Source organism: Procambarus clarkii, chromosome 73, assembly GCF_040958095.1.
Source record: "Procambarus clarkii isolate CNS0578487 chromosome 73, FALCON_Pclarkii_2.0, whole genome shotgun sequence".
In the NCBI taxonomy this organism is placed as follows: Eukaryota; Metazoa; Arthropoda; class Malacostraca; order Decapoda; family Cambaridae; genus Procambarus; species Procambarus clarkii.
The window spans coordinates 10,897,249-10,921,896 of NC_091222.1; the positions used below are offsets into that span (position 1 = coordinate 10,897,249).

Sequence of the window (24,648 nt, forward strand, 5' to 3'; positions counted from 1 at the left end):
GAATAAAATGGACATACAAATTCGTGTAATAAAATCAATCAATCAAAATAATAAGAATAATTTAAATGACAAAATGAAAAGTTACGTTAAGACAAGTGAGCAATAACAAGCTGTGCAATCTACAATAAAATGAGAGGTGCAGGAATATTGGCTTTAAGCTATCACCTCTCTCAGTACACATAAGCCAACGCTTACGTCTACCAGGAAGAAGTGTTAACCGTATGAAAGTACTGAATATTCTGAGGACTGAGGTCGTGGCGGCCCCAGACATCAAGTAGTATGGTGGGTGAGTGCAGTAGCAGCTGGGCCGGCGGCCAATCAGCGAGGAGCCGGCAACAAGACAGGTAGTTTGGCGGTTTGAGTTGAAGCAGGTGTTCTTGGCTGCATACATTTTGCTCTCTGGCAAACCTTGGAGATGTTGTTGTCGTTGTTGGACATTTCTTCCATAGTAGTTTTATATATTTGTAGTGACGTATTTTTGGAGGGAAGAGCAGGCTCAATCTCTTGAAGGAGATTATCGTCACAGTATGTTTAGAATAATAAACAGATGTTATATGTTAGTTAAGTGTACGTAAGACGTGTAATTTTTGACGTAGACACAAGTCTTTTATGGCAGCGTTGGCTCCACTTCTATGTTTATGGCAGCGTTAGCTGTGCGTCTCCGTTTATGGCAGCGTTAGCTGTGCGTCTCCGTTTATGGCAGCGTTAGCTGTGCGTCTCCGTTTATGGCAGCGTTAGCTGTGCGTCTCCGTTTATGACAGCGTTGGCTCTACGTCTCTGTTTATGGCAACATTGACTCCACGTCTCCGTTTATGGCAGCGTTAGCTGTGCGTCTCCGTTTATGGCAGCGTTGGCTCTACGTCTCTGTTTATGGCAACATTGACTCCACGTCTCCGTTGATGGCAGCGTTGGCTGAGCGTCTCCGTTTATGACAGCGTTGGCTCCACGTCTCTGTTTATGGCAACATTGACTCCACGTCTCCGTTTATGGCAGCGTTGGCTGAGCGTCTCCGTTTATGGCAGCGTTGGCTCTACGTCTCTGTTTATGGCAACGTTGGCTCCACGTCTCCGTTTTTGGCAGCGTTGGCTCTACGTCTCTGTTTATGGCAGCGTTGGCTGAGCGTCTCCGTTTATGGCAGCGTTAGCTGTGCGTCTCCGTTTATGGCAGCGTTGGCTTTACGTCTCTGTTTATGGCAGCGTTGGCTCCACGTCTCCGTTTGTGGGACCCATCACCCACAAGAAAGTGTTTTTGATAACTCAATATTACCTGTGTACAACAGAAACAGTAGACAAACGGAGGAAGACACCATGAAACAGTAGGCTAACAGCAGGAGACACCATGAAACAGTAGGCTAACAGCAGGAGACACCATGAAACAGTAGGCTAACAGCAGGAGACACCATGAAACAGTAGGCTAACAGCAGGAGACACCATGAAACAGTAGGCTAACAGCAGGAGACACCATGAAACAGTAGGCAAACATCAGGAGACACCATGAAACAATAGAGAAACGGCTGGAGGCACCATGAAACAGTAGGCTAATGGCAGGAGACACCATGAAACAGTAGGCTAACAGCAGGAGACACCATGAAACAGTAGGCTAATGGCAGGAGACACCATGAAACAGTAGGCTGATACCTGGTTGATGGGGTTCTGGGAGTTCCTCTACTCCCCAAGCCCGGCCCGAGGCCAGGCTTGACTTGTGAGAGTTTGGTCCACCAGGCTGTTGCTTGGAGCGCCCCGCAGGCCCACATACCCACCACAGCCCGGTTGGTCCGGCACTCCTTGAAGGAATAAATCTAGTTTCCTCTTGAAGATGTCCACGGTTGTTCCGGCAATATTTCTTATGCTTGCTGGGAGGAAGTTGAACAACCGCGGACCTCTGATGTTTATACAGTGTTCTCTGATTGTGCCTATGGCACCTCTGCTCTTCACTGGTTCTATTCTGCATTTTCTTCCATATCGTTCACTCCAGTACGTTGTTATTTTACTGTGTAGATTTGGTACTTGGCCCTCCAGTATCTTCCAGGTGTATATTATTTGATATCTCTCTCGTCTTGTTTCCAGTGAGTACATTTGGAGGGCTTTGAGACGATCCCAATAATTTAGGTGCTTTATTGCGTCTATGCGTGCCGTATATGTTCTCTGTATTCCCTCTATTTCAGCAATCTCTCCTGCTCTGAAGGGGGAAGTGAGTACTGAGCAGTACTCAAGACGGGACAACACAAGTGACTTGAAGAGTACAACCATTGTGATGGGAACCCTGGATTTGAAAGTTCTCGTAATCCATCCTATCATTTTTCTGGCTGTCGCAATATTTGCTTGGTTATGCTCCTTAAACGTTAGGTCGTCAGACATTATTATTCCCAAATCCTTTACATGCTGTTTTCCTACTATGGGTACATTTGATTGTGTTTTGTACTCTGTATTATGTTTAAGGTCTTCATTTTTACCGTACCTGAGTACCTGGAATTTATCACTGTTAAACATCATGTTATTTTCTGATGCCCAGTCGAAAACTTTATTAATATCAGCTTGAAGTTTTTCAATGTCTTCAGCCGAGGTAATTTTCATACTGATTTTTGTGTCATCTGCAAAGGATGATACGAAGCTGTGACTTGTATTTTTGTCTATATCTGATATGAGAATAAGGAAAAGCAGCGGTGCAAAGACTGTACCCTGAGGTACAGAGCTTTTAACTGCACTTGGACTACATTTTATATGGTTGACCGTTACTCGCTGAGTCCTGTTTGACAGAAAACTGAGTATCCAGCGTCCTACTTTACCGGTTATTCCCATTGACTTCATTTTGTGTGCTATCACGCCATGGTCACATTTATCGAAAGCCTTTGCGAAGTCCGTGTATATCACATCAGCATTCTGTTTTTCTTCTAATGCCTCAGTGACTTTGTCGTAGTGCTCAAGTAGCTGTGAGAGGCACGATCTTCCCGCTCGAAATCCATGTTGGCCTGGGTTGTGAAGGTCATTGGTCTCCATGAAATTGGTGACCTGACTCCTAATCACTCTCTCAAATACTTTTATGATGTGCGATGTTAGTGCAACTGGTCTATAATTCTTTGCCAATGCTTTGCTCCCTCCCTTGTGTAGAGGGCCTATGTCTGCTACTTTAAGTGCATCTGGTATCTCCCCCGTGTCCAAGCTCTTCCTCCACACTATACTGAGTGCCTGTGCTACTGGCACTTTGCATTTCTTTATAAATATTGAATTCCATGAGTCTGGACCTGGGGCCGAGTGCATGGGTATGTTTTCAATTTCTCTTTCAAAATTTAGTGCGCTCGTGTTGATATCAGTTATATTTACAGGGGTTTGAATATCCCGCATAAAGAAATTGTCTGGATCTTCCACTTTCATGTTGTTTATTGGAGTGCTAAACATGTCCTCATACTGCTTTTTTAGGATTTCACTAATTTCTTTGTCATCCTCCGTGTATGAACCTTCACTTGTACGAATAGGTCCAATACTGGCAGTGGTTTTTGCTTTTGATTTCGCATATGAGAAGAAATATTTTGGATTTTTCTTTATTTCCTGAATTGCTTTCTGTTCTAACTGCCTTTCTTCAGTTTCATATGAGTGTTTCAATTTCCGCTCGATTTCTTCAATCTCCCTATTTAAATTATTCCTTCTTTGACGGGAAATTCGTGTCTGCATAAGCAGTTCCGTTATTTTTTTCCTGCGTTTATAGTGTCGTCTGCGTTCTCTTTCTACGTTAGATCTCCTTCTGGCTTTCCTCAAAGGAACATGTTTCAGACAGACTTGATACGCTTCCGAAGTCAGTTTTTCTATTCCTTCTGTAGGACTTGTATTACGTAGAACAGTTTCCCATGGAATGTTTGTAAGTTCCCTGTTTATTATCTACCAGTCTATCTTTTTATTATTAAAATTGAATTTACTGAATAGCCCCTCTCGCTTTATCAACGTTTTAGGTCTATTCTGAGTATTGATGGTCGTTTGCACTTCAATGAGCTTGTGATCTGAGTATGTGGTATCTGATATCGTAATGTCTCTGATAATGTCTTCATTGTTCGTAAAGACCAGATCTAGAATATTTTCATTTCTTGTTGGCTCCAATATCTGCTGATTGAGTGAAAATTTGTCACAGAATCTAAGTAGTTCTCTAATCTGTGGTTGGTTAGGTCCCGATAGATTTCCTGGTATAATATTATTGTTTGCTATTTTCCACCTGAGACTAGGCAAGTTGAAGTCACCTAGGAAGATAATATCAGGTATCGGGTTCTCCAGATTATCAAGGCTATTCTCTATTTTGTTTATCTGTTCTGTGAATTCCTCAGCCGTTGCATCTGGCGGTTTGTATATTAGAATAATCACTAAATTTATTTTCTCTATTTTTAATCCCAGTACCTCTACCACCTCATTTGTAACGTTTAGGAGCTCCGAGCATACAAGGTCTTCCCTAATATACAGACCTACTCCTCCATGTGACCAGGCTAATGGCAGGAGACACCATGAAACAGTAGACAAACAGCAGGAGACACCATGAAGCGGAATTCTGTTCTCTAAATGTTTCAACATTTATCTCTATTTAGGTAAATGTTGGCTCTGCTGCATAAGTTGTAGAGGAGTAGACATAGGGGCCATAGAGTTCAGGTAATAGTTTGATGTTGTATAGAGTAGGGGACGGAGGGCGGGAAGAAGGGTGGAAAGAAGGGAGGGAGGATTATAGGGAGGGTAAGAGGAGAAGGGAGGCAGGGAAAAAATCGAACACCAAGTGTGTGGTTGTCAATAGCCATTTATAAAATGTTAGTGTGTAAAGACAGGCACAGCGGCCAGACGCTCGTCACAGGTCTCATTCACTCGTAATTCCTTCCTCTTGCCAACACATTTCCAGACAGTGAGACAGACAGACAGACAGACAAACAGACACACAAGTTGACAGACATGTGGACTGGAGGAAAGTTAGCCAGAGGCAGACACATTCAGACAGACAGATGTGAAGAGGGGAGAAAGACAGACAGACAGACAGACAGCTAGACAGACAGATGGGAAGAGGGGGAGACAGACAGACAGACAGCAGGTAAAGTGGGAATACTGACACACAATATATACATTTTTCGCTAAATGAGCTATTATCCCAGAATTGTTTTTCAGGGAGGAAAAAACACCAATTTCTGCCTGGATACCAGCCTAACACTCCCCCGTTTCTTCCGGAATATTTGCCTAACATTCTTCCCATTTCCTCTTTGATACTTGCCTAACATTCTCCCCATTTCCTCTGGGATACTTGCCTAACATTCTCCCCATTTCCTCTGGGATACTTGCCTAACATTCTCCCCATTTCCTCTGGGATACTTGCCTAACATTCTCCCCATTTCCTCTGGGATACTTGCCTAACATTCTCCCCATTTCCTCTGGGATACTTGCCTAACATTCTCCCCATTTCCTCTGGGATACTTGCCTAACATTCTCCCCATTTCCTTTGGGATACTTGCCTAACATTCCCCATCATTTCTTTCTAGACACTTGCCTAAGCCCCCCCCACCCCATTTCTTCCGGAATACTTGCCTAAACCCCCCCCCCCCATTTCCTCCGGAATACTTGCCTAAACCCCCCCCCCCATTTCCTCTGGGATACTTGCCTAACACTTTTCCTATTTCTTTGTAATACTTGCCTAACACTTACCCCATATCTTATTCTTCCTATGACCTTTATTGTCACTACATATAATAATAATAAAACAATGTGGACACTGGCTTCATTTAGCATTTATTTATCAATGTATGCAATTGTAACACGGGGTGGGGGGGGGGGAGGTATCGACTCTCTACTCCACCCTTTACCCCTTAACTCTTCCCGTATTCTGATTTATTTCTATTCAATCCAAGGGACCCCAGAACTACTACTCTAAGCCGAATCCCACGCCACGTGGTCTTAAGCCGTTTGACCGGCTAAGATTCTACAGCCTCACGACGTGGAACTAGACCTCTAGCAACTCTAGAATCTCCTTATGCCGCCACCACCAGACCATTAACACTGGGAGCAATAACCGGGGCCTGGACCGATTATGCTCTCAAAGAACCTTGGGGCTTAATCCCCAGTTATTTGGAATAGGAGGGAAGAATCTACGTTAAGTGTGGTAATTTATAGCAAACAAAAGGGATAGCTGAACTCTTACGCTTTATTAGGTTTTGCGGCCCAACAAAAACTCAGCCTCGTGGGGATCACGTGATAAGGACACGAGACAATGGAACATGAAATGGAAATAATAAATTGCAAATTACTAACTAAATAATTTATTCAAAATCTAAAACAAAATCTAAATCAAAGCACTCCTTATACTTAACACTCCCTGACTTAAGGTATGAGATGAACTAATTTCATATACAAAACTATAGCAGACTCTACCTTTGACGGCGACCAGCTGATGTAGTGCTGGTCTCGGTGATAGGTGGATCACCTTCCCGAGTCGTTGACCAGTCCACACTGTATTCTGCCTCCCTCTCTCAACACAGAAGCCCGAGGGGGTATTCCTACGCCTGGCTTACCAAGTTACTAGCAGGGTTTAAGGTGAACAACTAATCTCTGTTGCCCTGAACAGCCCAGATGGTTGAACTCTTTTAAACTGCAGGTAATTGTACTCACCTAATTGTACTCACCTAATTGTGCTTGCGGGGGTTGAGCTTTGGCTCTTTGGTCCCGCCTCTCAACTGTCAATCAACTGGTGTACAGATTCCTGAGCCTACTGGGCTCTATCATACCTACATTTGAAACTGTATGGAGTCAGCCTCCACCACATCACTTCCTAGTGCATTCCATTTATTAACTACTCTGACACTGAAAAAATTCTTTCTAACGTCTCTGTGGCTCATCTGGGTACTAAGTTTCCACCTGTGTCCCCTTGTTCGTGTCCCACCCGTGCTGAAGAGTTTGTCTTTGTCCACCCTGTCAATTCCCCTGAGAATTTTGTAGGTGGTTATCATGTCTCCCCTTACTCTTCTGTTTTCCAGGGATGTGAGGTTCAGCTCCTTTAGCCTTTCCTCGTAGCTCAATCCTCTCAGTTCCGGGACGAGCCTGGTGGCATACCGCTGAATCTTCTCTAACTTTGTCTTGTGTTTAACTAGGTATGGACTCCAGGCTGGAGCTGCATACTCCAGGATTGGTCTTACATAAGTGGTATACAGGGTTCTGAAAGATTCCTTACACAAGTTTCTGAAGGCAGTTCTTATGTTGGCCAGTCTAGCATATGCCGCTGATGATATTCTTTTGATGTGGGCCTCTGGGGACAGGTTCGGTGTGATATCAACCCCCAGATCCTTCTCTCTATTTGATTCTTGCAGGATTTCCCCTCCCAGATGATACCTTGTGTTCAGCCTCCTGCTCCCTTCGCCTAATTTCATCACCTTACACTTTCCAGAGTTGAACTTCAGCAGCCATTTTCTAGACCATTCCTCCAGTTTATCCAGGTCATCCTGTAGTCTCTGTCTATCTTCATCCGTCTTGATTCTTCTCATAATTTTTGCATCATCAGCAAACATCGAGAGGAATGAGTCTATACCCTCTGGAAGATCGTTCACATATATTAGAAACAGGATGGGTCCAAGTACTGAGCCCTGTGGGACTCCGCTGGTGACATCTCGCCACTCTGATGTCTTCCCCCTCACCGTTACTCGCTGTTTCCTGTTGCTTAAGTACTCCCTTATCCACTGGAGCACCTTCCCTTTTACTCCTGCCTGTTGCTCCAACTTTTTTAACAGCCTTTTATGGGGTACTGTGTCGAAGGCTTTTTGGCAATCCAGGAAAATGCAGTCGGCCCACCCTTCTCTTTCCTGCCTAATTTTCGTTGCCTGGTCATAAAATTCTATTAACCCTGTGAGGCACGATTTACCATCTCTGAACCCATGTTGGTGGTGCGTTACAAAGTTATTTCCCTCCAGATGCTCTACGAGCCTTTTCCTCACGATCTTCTCCAGCACCTTGCATGGTATACAAGTTAAGGAAACTGGCCTGTAATTCAGTGCCTCTTGCCTGTCACCCTTTTTGTATATTGGGACCACGTTAGCTGTCTTCCAACTTTCTGGTAAGTCTCCTGTTTCCAGTGACCTGTTATACACCATAGAGAGTGGCACACTTAGTGCTTCTGCACCTTCCTTTAGTATCCATGGTGAGATTCTATCAGGCCCAACAGCCTTTGTCACATCTAGCTCCAGCAGACACCTTTTGACCTCATCACTAGTGAGGTCAAATTCCTCCAAGGTTTCCAAGGTTGCCGCCTCCTCATTTAGTGCAGGGGCTTCTCCTTGTTCTATTGTGAAGACCTCCTGGAATCTCTTGTTGAGTTCTTCACACACCTCCTTGTCATTCTCTGTGTATCTGTTCTCCCCTTTCCGCAGCTTCATCACTTGTTCCTTCACTGCTGTTTTCCTCCTGATATGGCTGTGGAGCAGCTTTGGTTGGGTCTTGGCTTTACTCGCGATGTCATTTTCAAACTGTCTCTCTGCTTCCCTCCTCACTCTGATGTACTCATTTCTGGCCCTCTGGTACCTCTCCCTGCTCTCTGGTGTTCTGTTATTTCTGTAGTTTCTCCATGTTCTTTTACTCAGTTGTTTCGCTACCTTACATTCCTGGTTGAACCATGGGTTTTTCTGTTGTTTTTCGTTTTTCTCCTTTTGGACGGGGATAAACCTGTCTGCAGCTTCCTGGCACTTTTGGGTGACAATATCCATCATGACCTGCACATTCTTGTCTCTAAGTTCTGTTTCCCATGGTATTCCCATTAGGAAGTTCCTCATCTCGTCATATTTTCCTCTTCGGTAATTCAGTCTTTTCCCCTCCACTCCCATCCTTGGATAGGTTATCCCTACCTCCACCAAGTACTCAAAGGTCAGTACACTGTGGTCACTCATTCCTATGGGGGCTTCAACTTTGACTTCCCTTATTTCTGACTCATTTAGGGTGAATATTAAGTCGAGTCTAGCTGGTTCGTCATTGCCTCTCATTCTTGTGGGTTCCTTGACATGCTGGCTCAGAAAATTCCTTGTTGCCACTTCCAAGAGTTTAGCTCGCCACGTATCTGCACCACCATGTGGGTCCCCATTCTCCCAGTCTATCTTTCCATGGTTGAAATCACCCATGATTAAGAGTCTTGAGCCATTCCTGCAGGCAACTGAAGCTGCTCTCTCTATTATATTAATGGTTGCCATGTTGTTCCTATCAAACTCTTGTCTAGGTCTTCTGTCATTTAGGGGAGGGTTGTAAATGACTGTCACTATTATCTTAGGTCCACCCATTGTTATAGTTCCTGTTATGTAATCTCTGAATCCGTCACAGCCCGGAATTTCCATCTCATCAAAACTCCAGTCCTTCCTTATCAGCAGGGCCACTCCTCCACCTCCTCTCCCTTCCCTCTCTTTCCTTACTATATAGTAGTCCTTTGGAAACACAGCATCTGTTATGACTCCTGACAATTTTGTTTCTGTTAGTCCTATTACATCAGGGTTTTCTTCTTGCACCCTTTCTGCCAGTTCACTTGCTTTATTGGTAATCCCATCAATGTTTGAGTACATTACCTTGAAGCTCACTTTCTTATATCCAATTTCACCCACACTCCCTACAAGTGTAGGAGGTTGTTCTATGGTCCTTGCTACTTGGGTAGGCTCCTCCTCCTGTGAGGTAGTTGCCAGGGTTTCAGAGGGAGGTGGGGTGGGGGGTGGAGGGCTTAGGTCTTCCTCAGGCCTGCTTGGGTCAGGAAGAAGTCCTGGGGGTGAGGGAGCAGGGATTGCTTGGGGAGAGGGCACGCCCTCCTGCGGTGTAGTTGACAGGGGTTTGGAGGGAGGTGGAGTGGGGGATAGAGGGCTTTGGTCTTGCTCAGGCCTGCTTGGGGCAGGGAGAAGACCAGGGGTTGGGAAAGCAGGGGCTACTTGGGGTAAGGGGAGGGGGAGGATTTGGGTTTCATGATGGGCATTATGCAGGGGCAAGGAAGGGTTTGTGCTGGGGGTAGAGAGGGCCCTATTGGGTGGTGGACTGGGGTGTTGCATTCCCCCCTGGGGTTCCTGGGTTGCTGGATTGGGGTTCCCCACTCCCCTCTGGGATTGCTGGGTTGGAGGCTGAGGTTCCCTGGCTCTCTTCCCTCTCCTTGCGCCTTTTCCTTGCATCTGCTGCCCTTACTATCTCGTCTCTGGTCATGTCCCTCTGAACATATACCTCTTTGTAGTTCCTTGCATGCCTCAGTTTGTTCTTCCTTACTAGAATGTCCTCTTTGATGTCCTCGCTCTTGAATACTACCTTGATCAATCTTTTTTTGTCTCTGTTGTACTGGCCAATCCGGAAAAACTGTTCTACAGGCATTGTACAGGCATCTTAGAGAAGAGCTATTTCCGATTACAAAATGGCTATTTGACCTTTGAGAATTACCAAAAATATGGAAGGCTTTGGTGATCCCTGATCACCAAAGCCTTTGGTCGCCCAAATCGCTCTGTGTCCAGGGCTAGTCCCGGCTAGTGACGTTACTGATGGTGACTTACTAAAGTATTCTGACAATTTAGGATACTCTTGATAATTTAAACAGGAATACTATTGAATATGTATGAAAACAATATGAATGACGACTAATTTTTCTAAATTACTGAATTCTTTAAAATAATTCATTATACGTTGCTTTAAGACAAAGGTGGTGGCCAATTTGTATCTCAACCGCCTGTCCCAGGGTAGATGCCCCGTACTTGGGTCAGGTCAAACTACAACTTGACTCTAACTTTTGTTCAAAGGCGTAACCCACTGCCTCCCATATAATTACTTATTTTAAAACAGCTTCAGTTGTTACACAATGTCAGTTTCGTTATTGCTTTGTTGATCAATTTTTAATTTCAATGTTTCTTATCTGATATTTTGCATCATGAAGGCGCTGTCTACCAATTCAACGAGGTTAACTCTCCATGTGTGATCTTCCTCTTTCAAATCCCTTGTTTTCTGTCTAATTTTACCATGATATATGTCTCCTCTTGCTAGCAGGTGAGCTGTCAATATGTGTAATATCTCTACCAATCTTTGGAAGATATTCATGCATACATGTCAACAATTGTTCATCCTGCACTTGTTCATTGGCTTCCTTCAAAAATCTTTTCAAACGTCCAGTTTCTTAAACGAGGCATGCCATATTTTCTTCCCTCTCTATTTTTCCTTTTCTCATTGACTGATATATTTCAGTCACCCCTTGGATATATTTCAGTGGTGAGCACGTTTGTTAGTTTAGTCTCGGCAGTTGATATCACATTAGTGTTTACGTCACATTCGGATTAATTTGAAAGTCTATCAGCAATAGCTTACCTGATTTTCAGACTCTTCAGTGTTGCTCATTCCCTCTAATGGTAATCTTATAGTTTATGGATGAGCTAGAGGGTTGGGCTCGCGTGAATGGGTAGGCAATGTGTGTTTCGTAAATATAATTAATACTCCATTTCTCTGTTATCCAGTCCAGGATGGTTACACTGAACAGTTATATAGCAGCAGTGATTGTAATGGGGGTCAGCAGTGCACTTACAGTCAGTGAAAAATTGGAGGAACCTAAAGAGAAGGTTGTCATGATGGTGGATCAGGCGATGAGCCAGGTGGGCGAGATGGTGAGTCAGGTGGTGGATCATCATCTCATCGACTGTCACCTGGTGCTCATATCCACTACACGACATTCATACGTCGCGTCCAATATCCACAGGTGAATTACTTCCTCTTCCTCTTGAATTTCTAACTTGTGTATTTCTCCCGTCCATATGTATCTCAAACGCTGCTCAACATTCCCATGACAGCTGTACCAATCTCAAATAAAAAATAATTAATTATTAACTTAGTATAAAATACGTTATCACCGCCATAAAAGATATCATTAACTGATTTCCTGTTTTTATCGCTTTTAAACTCTCTACTCTCTTAATCTCTCTAACTTAATATCCGGTTTTTAAAAGTTACATTTGCTACGAACGTGAAAATTCAAGCGTTTATTCATTACCAAAAGAGCGAGGTTCTCACCTTCGGGTTGAACTTTGTACCTGAATTTACCTGAGAGCCGCCATCTTTCTAGTGGCCTCGACGAGGACAGGAAGCCGGCGTCTTATCAAAGAACTCCCCATTAGTGACACTTGGAACCAATAATTAATTATGTACAGAGCCAGAGGTGTGTGTAGGGAGAGTGTGGCCATGGCAAGCCTCTTACTTCTGACCACCTCACTGTAGCGACCAAGCCTCTTACTTCTGACCACCTCACTGTAGCGACCAAGCCTCTTACTTCTGACCACCTCACTGTAGCGACCAAGCCTCTGACTTCTGACCACCTCACTGTAGTGACCAAGCCTCTGACTTCTGACCACCTCACTGTAGCGACCAAGCCTCTTACTTCTGACCACCTCACTTTAGTGACCAAACCTCTTACTTCTGACAACCTCACTGTAGCGACCAAGCCTCTGACTTCTGACCACCTCACTGTAGCGACCAAGCCTCTTACTTCTGACCACCTCACTGTAGCGACCAAGCCTCTTACTTCTGACAACCTCACTGTAGCGACCAAGCCTCTTACTTCTGACCACCTCACTGTAGCGACCAAGCCTCTTACTTCTGAAGACCTTACTGTAGCGACCAAGCCTCTTACTTCTGACCACCTCACTGTAGTGACCAAGCCTCTTACTTCTGACCACCTCACTGTAGTGACCAAGCCTCTGACTTCTGACCACCTCACTGTAGCGACCAAGCCTCTTACTTCTGACCACCTCACTGTAGCGACCAAGCCTCTTACTTCTGACCACCTCATTGTAGTGACCAAGCCTCTTACTTCTGACCACCTCACTGTAGCGACCAAGCCTCTTACTTCTGACCACCTCACTGTAGCGACCAAGCCTCTTACTTCTGACCACCTCACTGTAGCGACCAAGCCTCTGACTTCTGACCACCTCACTATAGCGACCAAACTTCTGACTTCTGACCACCTCACTGTAGCGACCAAGCCTCTTACTTCTGACCACCTCACTGTAGCGACCAAGCCTCTGACTTCTGACCACCTCACTGTAGTGACCAAGCCTCTTACTTCTGACCACCTCACTGTAGCGACCAAGCCTCTTACTTCTGACCACCTCACTAGAGCGACCAAGCCTCTTACTTCTGACCACCTCACTGTAGCGACCAAGCCTCTTACTTCTGACCACCTCACTGTAGCGACCAAGCCTCTTACTTCTGACCACCTCACTGTAGCGACCAAACCTCTGACTTCTGACCACCTCACTGTAGCGACCAAACTTCTGACTTCTGACCACCTCACTGTAGCGACCAAACCACTGACTTCTGACCACCTCACTGTAGCGACCAAACCTCTGACTTCTGACCACCTCACTGTAGCGACCAAACTTCTGACTTCTGACCACCTCACTGTAGCGACCAAGCCTCTTACTTCTGACCACCTCACTGTAGTGACCAAACCTCTGACTTCTGACCACCTCACTGTAGCGACCAAGCCTCTGACTTCTGACCACCTCACTGTAGCGACCAAGCCTCTGACTACTGACCACCTCACTGTAGCAACCAAGCCTCTGACTTCTGACCACCTCACTGTAGCGACCAAACCTCTGACTTCTGACCACCTCACTATAGCGACCAAACCTCTGACTTCTGACCACCTCACTGTAGCGACCAAACTTCTGACTTCTGACCACCCCACTGTAGCGAACAAGCCTCTGAATTCTGACCACCCCACTGTAGCGACCAAGTGTAGACCACTGTTATCAGCACCAGGTGCTGAAAACATTACATATTCAATGATCGCACACGCAGGTCCTGCTGGAGAACAAGGAATATTTTGTACGTTATCAATGCCTCTTGGCAGCAAGGCAAACTACCGACCTCTTGGAGGAAACCCGATGTCATTTCGATTCCTAAGCCGAAAGAACCTGGCAATTACAGGCCCATTTCATTACCATCATGCATCAGTAAAACTGCAAAACGGATGGTCTTAAATAGGCTACTGTGGAAGACTGGAGACCTTCATAAACACATATTTGGCTTCACTAGAGGAGTAGGTACTGCCAACTGCTAAGCAACATTACTAGGAACAGTTATTTCAGGTCGGCTATAGTGATCTTCCTTGATCTAGAAATAACATTTTAACTTTCAAGCCCACAAGCAATTTTGCACACCTTAGTTAAAATATGTGTAAAGGGAAATATGCTAGCATGAATTCAAGATTACCTAAGTCACAGGTATGCCAGAGTAAAGCTGCAAGGACAAGTGTCGGACTACAACTTGCATATTATGGGACTCCACAAGGAGGAGACCTCAGTCCTAGTCTTTTTAACATCCTTATGGAAAACCTCATTACCAGGACATTTGCAGATGGTGTTTAATTTCTAAGCTATCCTGATGATATGGCATTAGTCATAACAGGTCCTTCACTTCTAAATAAAGCACAAGGGGTGTTAGATAAAGTAACATCTGAATGCAGCATTTTAGGGCTAAAAATATCTGCACAGACGTCTAAGGCAACGAGACTAGGTGGCAACACTCCAGACAGGCATCTAAGCATTCAAGACGTTAACCTTCAGTGGGTTACACAATATCAATATCTCGGAATGTGGATAGATTCTAAAATGACATTCAATAAGCAAATTCAATATCTGAAGGAGAAAGCAAAATCACAACTGAATATAATGAGAGCAATAAAATGCAAGAATGAGCATAATGAGAGCAAGTAAATGAATGTCTTACCAAGCAGCGTGGATTCTTCCTCGTCAGGCTGCGAAAAATTCGCAAACTGAACCCTGGTGTTATCAAGCAGTGGTACACTAGGAATGGAACGATCATTGTAAAGAAGGAAAGTGCAGGAAAAAGATATGAAATAAAGTGTGACCAACAACTACTGGCCTTCTCTAATGATTGTGGTATATCTGAAAACCAGAATCCGCCCAATGTCAATACTGAAAATTACTCTTGAGTGTCAGAGCCTAACATAACTTAATCTAATCTTGTCCAAGGTGCTGTCTCTGCCTTACCGTTTAACTAATGTTCTCTCATCCATAAAAGTTCCTAAGTAACCAGTTAAGTCTCCATAAATTTTACTCATATATATAATCGTACCCTGTTCTTTATAAATTTTAAACTGAATTGTTATTTGATTTATATGTCATTTATTGAAATTAATTAATGAGCTCACTTTGTTTTCTTAATGTTCATACTAATTATAGGTTCATAACTAAGCTATATAAAATTAATTATCTTTAAGATTATTTTACTTTACGATTATTATTTGTCTTATTATTTTTGTTATATATTAATCTTGTCAGTCTACTGATTTTTTGTTTTCTCTCTTTACCTAACTTTGGTATCCTTCCTGGCTATTTACGGTGATCTTTACTCTACTTCTAATTGTTTTTAATTTTTGTGTACTTGCATTTATTGTTGTGTTTTGCTATAATTACTTTCTATCTACATCAGATTTAATATTTAACTGTTCCTGTAATTTGCTTGTCTTATTGTATCATGATATTATTGCATCTACATGCATACTGATATTGATCCTGGTCGAAATCTTCTGTCTCATATCTACACCAATCAGTACATTGGTCATCATTATTGCAGGTATTACACAGCAAATCTTGCAAAAAACAAACTACCAAATAGCACCTGCTTATCAGTTTACAACCAAAATGGTAGATCACTTGGTAAACATTTTGATGATATAAATGCACTACTCACAGCACTAGGTACTAAATTATCATTCATCATTTTAACAGAAATTTGGCTAAGTAAAGACTATACCCAACTCTACAACTTAGCTGGTTATAAAGCCATTCACAACTGCAGGCCTAATAAAAAAGGAGGTGGCACAGCAATATATTACCAAGAAACCTTCATCTGCAATAGTGTCATTAGTGATCGAGACGACTATTGTGAATATACCTTTGTCAAGTTCTCCAGTAAATCCCTTAAATCCTCCTTGACTATCGGTGCCATCTATAGATTTCCCAATACCAATATAGCTTCATTCTCAGATAACTAAAGAATCTTATCATGAATAACAATCTCAACAAAAATCACATAATTCTAGGAGGTGATTTCAATATTGACCTGGGTCTACAAAATAACCCTCAAGTTGATTATTTCCGTAACAGCAAGAACTCCTGTATGCTAATCACCACAATCACCAAGCCCACCCGAGTCACTCAAACATCTGCCACTACCTTGGATCACTTATGGACTAATATAACAGCTCCCCTTGCATCTGGTATAATCTATGACAGAACAACTGACCACTATCCTACCTTCCTTATAGCAAACATGGACATAACACCACCAGAAAGCAAGAAACTCACATTCAGGGTACACAGTGAAGCGTCTATAGGCAACCTCTCAAATGCACTTCACAATATTAACTGGGAATCTGAATTCAATAATACACAGGATATAAACTCATTAGCTAACCATTTTCTCTCCAAAACTCTAAGCCTCTACAACACTCACTGTCCCCTCCTTACCAAACAAGTAACTGACAAAAGAATAAACAATCCGTGGCTCACAAGTGGCATTTTCAAATCAATCAACAAAAAAACATGAATATGAAAAGAAATTTAGGATTGGCCTAGTTACAAAGGAAGTAGTTAAAAGGTATTCATCAGTGATTACCAGTATCATAAGAAAAGCTAAACTTTCATATTATCAGAATAGATTCAAAGAAGCAAAAGACAACATAAAAAAGCACATGGAAAACTATCTCTAATATCCTAGGAACTAAACAACACTTCCACAACCAGATAACACTCTCTAAGGATTGCTTTACACCGTCAACTGATTTAGAAATGGCAAATGAATTTAATAGCTTCTTTTCATCGGTTAGTGCTAACCTTGTCAGGAAAATCCCTCAGACTCAGACACATATCAACACATATCTCTCAGGCAGCTATCCAAACTCTCTTCTCCTTGCACCAGTCAGCCCGACAGATGTTGTGTCCATCATACACTCACTAAAACCAAAGCTGGGAACATCAGTGAAATCCCATCCATTGTATACAAGAGCGCCTCCCATGCCCTTGCGCCACCCATAGCTCTGCTGTTCAACAAATCCCTACTGTTATACCTTCCCTGATATCCTTAAAAAAGCAAGAGTAACGCCAGTTCATAAAGGAGGCAATCCGGCAGACATAAACAATTATAGACCAATATGAAACCTACTCATACTATCAAAAATATGTGAAAAAATGATCTACAAACAGCTCTACTCCTGCCTCGTAAAATTCGACATACTCAGCCCCTGTCAGTTTGGCTTCTGCTCCCAGAAGAGTATCAACGGTGCAATTATTAGTCTCCTTGATATAATTAACTCAGCACTTGACAAAAGTGAGTTTCCGATTGGACTCTTCATTGACCTGAGAAAGGCCTTTGATACTGTTAATCACAACTACCTCTTACGTAAACTCCATCATTATGGAATTCGAGGTCATGCCCTGGACTATATTCAATCCTATCTTAGTGATAGACACCAATGTGTAGCCATCAATGATATAACCTCTCCCACTCTACCAATAACCGTTGGAGTGCCACAGGGACTCCAATCTTGGGACCTCTCTTATTTCTTATATACATCAATGATCTGCCTAATGTCTCTAACATTCTTAAACCTATATTGTTTGCTGATGATACTACCCTCATCTACTCAAACCCCAACACACATACACTAAATAATGTTGTTAATTATGAACTAAAAAAATCCACTTATGGATGTCAGCCAACAAACTAACACTGAACATAAAAAAGACCTACTACATCTTATTTGGAAGCAAATCAACAAATGCAATACAGCTTCAGATCAAGCTGTCAATGCAATCAATCAGAGCTACCAATGCGCTTTAATATACCTACTAATCTCTCCTCATCTCCTTTTTCTTTTTTCTTGCAATGTTTCTGTTATCATTTTATTAATTCTGCTTGAATTTACCTGCAAAAATTATCTGTTAGATTTAGGACCTGCCCAAAACGCTGTGCGTACTAGTGGCTTTACAAGATTGTAAATACCATTCTATGTATCGTCACAAACCCAGTGTACCTTCTTGTATATAAATAAATATAATAAATAAATAAAATAAAACAAGCAATCACAGGGACCCGTCTAGGAGCGGAACACAAAATGTTAAGAATGTTTTACATACACGCCGTTCATTCCCTAGTTGATTATGCAGCTCCTGCCTTACTCACTCTTTCTCCTGGCCAGGGGACAGACGTTGTGGTTATTCAAAATGATGCAATGCGTGTCATAACGGGCTCCCAGATGGACTAAAATATTGAACCTAAGATTAGAAGCCAAGCTAACGTCGATTGAAATAAGGGTAAATGGGATTGCTGCGTGCATGCTGACCAAGATATTGACTAGACCTAGAATCAGTTCACTTAAAGGTAAAACCACTGGAGCACTAACTCGGGACAGAAGAACCTCCAATAGGAACAGGTGGACCCATTGTGCAATAAACACCATCAATACATTAGATATAACAAAAACAGTCACTGAGACGGGTGTCAACGAAATACATGCAGACTTTGTTAGGCAAACCCCACTTGGGAATCGCTGCCAGCAGATTTTAAGATTATGGTTCTTGATGGAAAAAAGAACCAGACAAGTCCTCGTCTGCTACGTAATATTGCATAGATGCATATAGAAGCAAACTTGGCATCTGACAGCTTCACATACTTTATAGATGGATCAGTAGACCAGCAGGGACAAGAAAGCAGAGCAGAAGTTACGGCAGGAAATTCTGTAAATAATTGGAGACTCTCAAACGGGTGTTCGACTTTACACACAGAGTTGCTAGCCATTCAAAAGGTTTTGGAATATGCTCTTGCCGAACACCAACAACATGTTATCATACTACAGATTCCAGAACTGCCATTGAAATCTTGCAACAAGAACACATACGTGACAACATCCATCTGATCACAGATGTCATATCATTAATGCAAATGCTCAAATGTCAAGGCCGTCGGGTACTTATCAACTGGGTGGCAAGTCATGTGAGAATAATAGGAAATGACATTGCAGATGAAGCTGCAAATCTTGCAACTAAGAGAAGAAATGAAGACATTTACATACCACAGAGTCTATCACTGATTAAGAAAGTAATTAGAAATAGAGTAATGCAAAAGATGTAATACGACCACAACACAACAGTTCCAACATCAGGATCTGTGGGTTGGTACAAGAATTCAACCAACTACGAACGACTTAGTCTGATGAAAGGGAGCAGTAGAACAACAGACGTACACTTACATTATATCAGGCATGGATACCCATGTGCATGGGGAATAGGCTTACAGGGTCCAGAAGATGACAGGAAATATCAGCACTGTGGAGATATGCCCGACAGACCACCGAAACATTATTTGACACAGTGCGCAGTTACAAACTCAATAAGATTTCAACTTAGATTCAACTGAGCAGAAGAAGTTGTTAAACACATGGGGCAAAATCTTTCTGAAGCGACCATAAGAGTCATAAATACTCATACTCCGCCTAAGTAAAACAGAAACAAGTAACACTTAGCGGGTCTGTCAAAGGATTAGGGCCTGCGCAAGAATATCCCACCAAAAAATATATATATATTATTGTAAATCACTATTTAAAGGCAGGCTCGGAGACCTAAACGTTTTACAAGAGGAGGTGAATGTTTGCCTTTACAAAGGCTGTGTTAGAAAGAATTATGTTAAAGTTCCAGATTTTTTAAAAGATGATTTTAATGGACTAAGAAATTTCATGGTTGGAGGAGATTGGGCAGACCTGGGCATGGGGAGGGGGGGGGGCGGTTCTGGAGTGAGACGTGAACCAAGAGATGTGTGATGTAAGAAGGTATTTCAATGTGGATTCAAATTATAACATATTTTAAAATATTCTAAGCAAAATACAGTGTGACGATAATCTCTTTCAAGAGAGATTGAGCCTGCTCTTCCCTATATCATTCACGTCATTTTACAAGTACAAGATACTATATTGAAGATACGTCCACCAGTATCACAAAACATTTTGCCCAGGAAGCAAAGCGTACCTTGCACCACCCGACATGCCGGCTCCGCCCGTCGTCAACGAGCAAACTACCCATTCTCCGCCTGCCTGCTCCTGATTGGCTGGTGTATCGCCGACAACACCTGCACCTGCACTCACGCCCTCTACCTGAGTCGACGTCTGGGCCAGCTCACGCCGTACTCCTCAGAATATCTTTGTGCTCTTAGGAGTTGACATCTCTCTCTGGTAGACTAAGCCCTGGCTGTCGTGTACTATGGGAGGTGGCAGCTTTAGCCAATATTCTCGGCACCTGATTATCATTATTATTGTCTTGCACTTCATTTTATTTTAGAGTAAATTTCACATTCATTAATTATTCATGTTGTTTTGTTTGTTGACTTGTTTTGAATTTTACGTAAGCCAAGGGATTGTCTTTGTTCATGTCTTGTTTTCTAAAGTAATTAAAATTTCATTGTTTATATTTAGTGTTTTGCGTGTCTTCCCATTACCTTACCACAGACAAACAGGCAAGCAGTCTCTTTTTTTTTCTGTTAGTGTGACAAGGCATTGCCACCTGCCATTGGAGGACTGCCGAACATCAACACTCCAACACTTTACCGTCACAACAGAAACGTAGTGTACCATACTAAATGAATAGATCGAATAATAATGACCCGATAAGGATACCAATGAATCTGACGAACCTTAAATATAAAAATAAAGCTTGGTACAAAAGAATTAATAATGGGTTCTCCATTTCCTACAAAAGCGTGTTCACTTCTTGTAGCTGCCTCATTAATTCCTGTACCAGACTTTTAATTTCATTTACCTGCCTTTTGCCTTCCTGAAGCAGGTTCTTCACTTCTGGTAGCAAGTTATTCACATTCTATAGCAGGTTTTAAACTTCCTGTAGCAAACTCTTCCCTTCCTGTAGCAGGCACTTCATTTCATTTAGCAGACACTTCACTTTCTGTAGCAGACTCTTCATTTCTGGTAACAGACTCTTCACTTCCTGTAGCAGACTGACTCTTCACTTCCTATAGCAGCATCTTCACTAACTGCAGGAGTTTCGTCACTTAGCAACAAAACCCTTTTGGTTTCCATAGTCTCAAGTCACTTATGATTTCCAATTTGATGTTACCAGTTTCCTGCGCCTGCTGTATTAGATACTGTTTCTCCCACAGACGTCTCAGTGCTGGTGGGATGTCTAGTGTGGTACTGGTGACAGGACTGTCGTTTAACCAGGACCAGCTGAACCAGGACCAGCTGAACCAGGACCAGCTGAACCAGGACCAGGACCTACAGAACCATCTGAAGCAGGGGCTTTGGGGAGACGCCAGAACCACCTGTCGAGGACTCATTCTTGACCTCACAGTATCCAGTAATACGACCGTTTTACTTCGGTAAATACTATAAAATTGTTCAGAAATTCAAAGCGAAAATACTAGATGTTTTAATTTCTTCGGGAGAGCTACATCCAAAATATTATATTTACTTTTAATGGAATATCAGTATTAGGGCACTAGAGGACAATCTTTCGTATCATAGAGCAGTGAGCTTCCAAGTGTTGCTGTCACTGGTCAGAAACATATTTGTTCTGTCACTGGTCAGAAACATAATTGTTCTGTCACTGGTCAGAAACATAATTGTTCTGTCACTGGTCAGAAAAAAATATTCTGTGATAGATCAGAAAAAAATATTCTCTTACTGTTCTGAAACAAAATGTTTTGTCACTGTTCAGAAACAAAATATTATGTCTCTGGTCAGAAGCACAATATTATGTAACTGGTCAGAAAAAAAATTCTTTATCAGGTCAGATACAAAATATTCTACCACTGGACAGAAACAAAATATTCTGTGTCTGGCAGAAACAGAATATTCTGTCTCTGGCAGAAACAAAATATTTTGTAACTGGTGTTAAGTATACAGTCTAAATACAGTCCTCACCCGACCATTAAAAGTCATACACCATGTAAATAGCCAAGAAAGTGACTAGTTTCGTTCCATAACATATAGAGGGTGGCGAGATGCCAAAGATCTGAATTATTTGTTGTTAAATTCGTTGTGAAGGTGACAGTGAGCACTGCAGCAAATATGGCGGGGTTCAGATCAGGGAGGAGGTGACAATATGGTGGGGCTCAGATCAGGGAGGAGGTGACAATATGGTTGGGCTCAGATCAGGGAGGAGGTGACAATATGGTGGGGCTCAGATCAGGGAGGAGGTGACAATATGGCGGGGTTCAGATCAGGGAGGAGGTGACAATATGGTGGGGCTCAGATCAGGGAGGAGGTGACAATATGGCGGGGCTCAGATCAGGGAGGAGGTGACAATATGGCGGGGTTCAGATCAGGGAGGAGGTGACAATATGGCGGGGTTCAGATCAGGGAGGAGGTGACAATATGGCGGGGTTCAGATCGGGGAGGAGGTGACAATATGGTGGGGCTCAGATCAGAGAAGAGGTGACAATATGGCGGGGTTCAGATCAGGGAGGAGGTGACAATATGGCGGGGTTCAGATCGGGGAGGAGGTGACAATATGGTGGGGCTCAGATCAGAGAAGAGGTGACAATATGGCGGGGTTCAGATCAGGGAGGAGGTGACAATATGGCGGGGTTCAGATCAGGGAGGAGGTGACAATATGGCGGGGTTCAGATCAGGGAGGAGGTGACAATATGGCGGGGTTCAGATCAGGGAGGAGGTGACAATATGGCGGGGCTCAGATCAAGGAGGAAGTGACAAATATGGCGGGACTCAGATCAGGGAGGAGGTGAGAAATTCCTGCCAATACTCCAGAAGCGTTGATGAGGTGTCTTCTGATTGTGTTAAAACTGATTAGTCGGATGCGGAGTGTCCAATTTGACCAATCAGAGAGCGTGGTGTGACGTAGTGAGACATCGGCAGTCGATGTCACTAGCCACCTCGGGATGAACGTGATAGGTCATCCGATGTCACTAGCCACCTCGGGATGAACGTGATAGGTCGCCCGTTGTCACTAGTCACCTCGCGATGAACGTGATAGGTCGCCCGCTGTCACTAGTCACCTTGGGATGACCGTGATAGGTCGCCCGTTGTCACTAGTCACCTCGCGATGAACGTGATAGGTCGCCCGCTGTCACTAACCACCACGGGATGAACGTGATATGTCGCCGCTCTCACTAGTCACCTCGGGATGAACGTGATAGGTCGCCTCGCTTGCCAGTCCTTCATCTTGAGGTTATCTTGAGATGATTTCGGGGCTTAGAGTCCTCGCGGCCCGGTCCTCGACCAGGCCTCCTTTTTGGAACACAACCCTCCCCCCCCCAGGAAGCAGCCCATAGCAGCTGTCTAACTCCCAGGTACCTATGTACTGCTAGGTAACAGCGGCATCAGGGTGTAAGAAACTCATTGAAAACTTCCCATTTGCTTCCGCCTCCACCTGAGATCTAACCCGGAACCTCAGGACTACGAATCCGAAGTGCTGTCTACTCAGCTGTCAGGCCCCTTAGGTGAGGTTTAAGACAAGAAAAAGAACATTACTTTACTCAGTACTCGAGAGGCAATGTGGAGGAGCTGCTTGTCAACTTCAACAACTTCAACTTTTGGCGACAAAGGTCGCAAAAAGCTAACGTCGGTACTCCTGTGTGGCCCAGTAGATGGTGCTGAGAGATCGAGAGTCGATCCGCGGACCGCACCAAGTAAGACCTGTGAGAAGCGTGCAGGTGGCAAGTCCTGGTGTTAGAGTCTCAGCAGCATAGCAGTCCTGGAAAGAGCAACTACTGAGCTACAGCTCTTCTACAGAGAAGAAGGGGACCAGTATTCCTGCATGGAAGACGGATTAGTTGAAGGTCTGGGAGACCTTAACCTAATCCTAGCGAGATCGTCTCAGATAAGTCGTCAGTAGTTAGTCAACCAGTTGCTATAAGAGAACTACCGTGGTTTTGCTAAACAGGAGAAGAGGAACTTTGCAGGTAACACACAAGTCGCCAGTGGAGCATCTACCAACTTCAACAGGCTATTACGACAGCAGCCTTTGCTCTTTAATAGTAAGGTAGACTAAATTTCTTTGCCAATTCCCCCCAAGTTTGATAGGACGTGAATACAATTTATCCTATGTTTGAGGAATGATTTATTGCGTCGGTGTCCGCGGATACATAGGTTGGAGACTCGGGAGTGTTATAATTTGCTACAGCGTTGCTAGGCCTAGTGTTGGACACTTTCCTGGTGAGTGACTGAGGTGCTTCCCATAAGTGGACAGTGACACTGGTGAGAGGGGGGAGAAAGACCTGGGGAGTGCCACATTGGTCAGAAACAAAATATTCTCTCACTGATTAGACCAAAATATTCTGTCTGGTCAGAAACAAAATATTTTGTCACTGTGTCCAAATCTAAACATTCTGCCTCCAGTCAGAAACAAGATACTCTACTCCAGAGAGAAACAAGATGCTCTACCACCAGTCAGCAACACGAAGCTCTGCCACCAGTCCGAAACACAAAGCTCTGCCACCAGAAACAAGAGACTCTGCCGTGCTAGTGGAGCGCTGGAAGACTTCACCGCTGAAGGGTGCTAGTGGAGTGCTGGAACACATCACCGCTGGAGCGTGCTAGTGGAGCGCTGGAAGACTTCACAGCTGGAGCGTCCTAGTGGAGTGTTGGAAGACTTCACAGCTGGAGCGTGTTAGTGGA

At 43.5% G+C, this 24,648-nt stretch overlaps 1 protein-coding gene across 1 annotated transcript in view; it reads left to right on the forward strand.

Moving 5' to 3' along the window:
- Positions 1–986: 986 nt before the first annotated feature.
- Positions 987–24,648, forward strand: part of LOC123774153 (uncharacterized) — a 30,403-nt gene continuing 6,741 nt past the window's right edge. The window contains exons 1-3 of the mRNA XM_069312769.1: positions 987–1,139; positions 11,444–11,682; positions 21,171–21,389. Of these exons, the coding sequence (XP_069168870.1) occupies positions 987–1,139; positions 11,444–11,682; positions 21,171–21,389 (611 nt within the window). The remainder of the gene's footprint in view (positions 1,140–11,443; positions 11,683–21,170; positions 21,390–24,648) is intronic.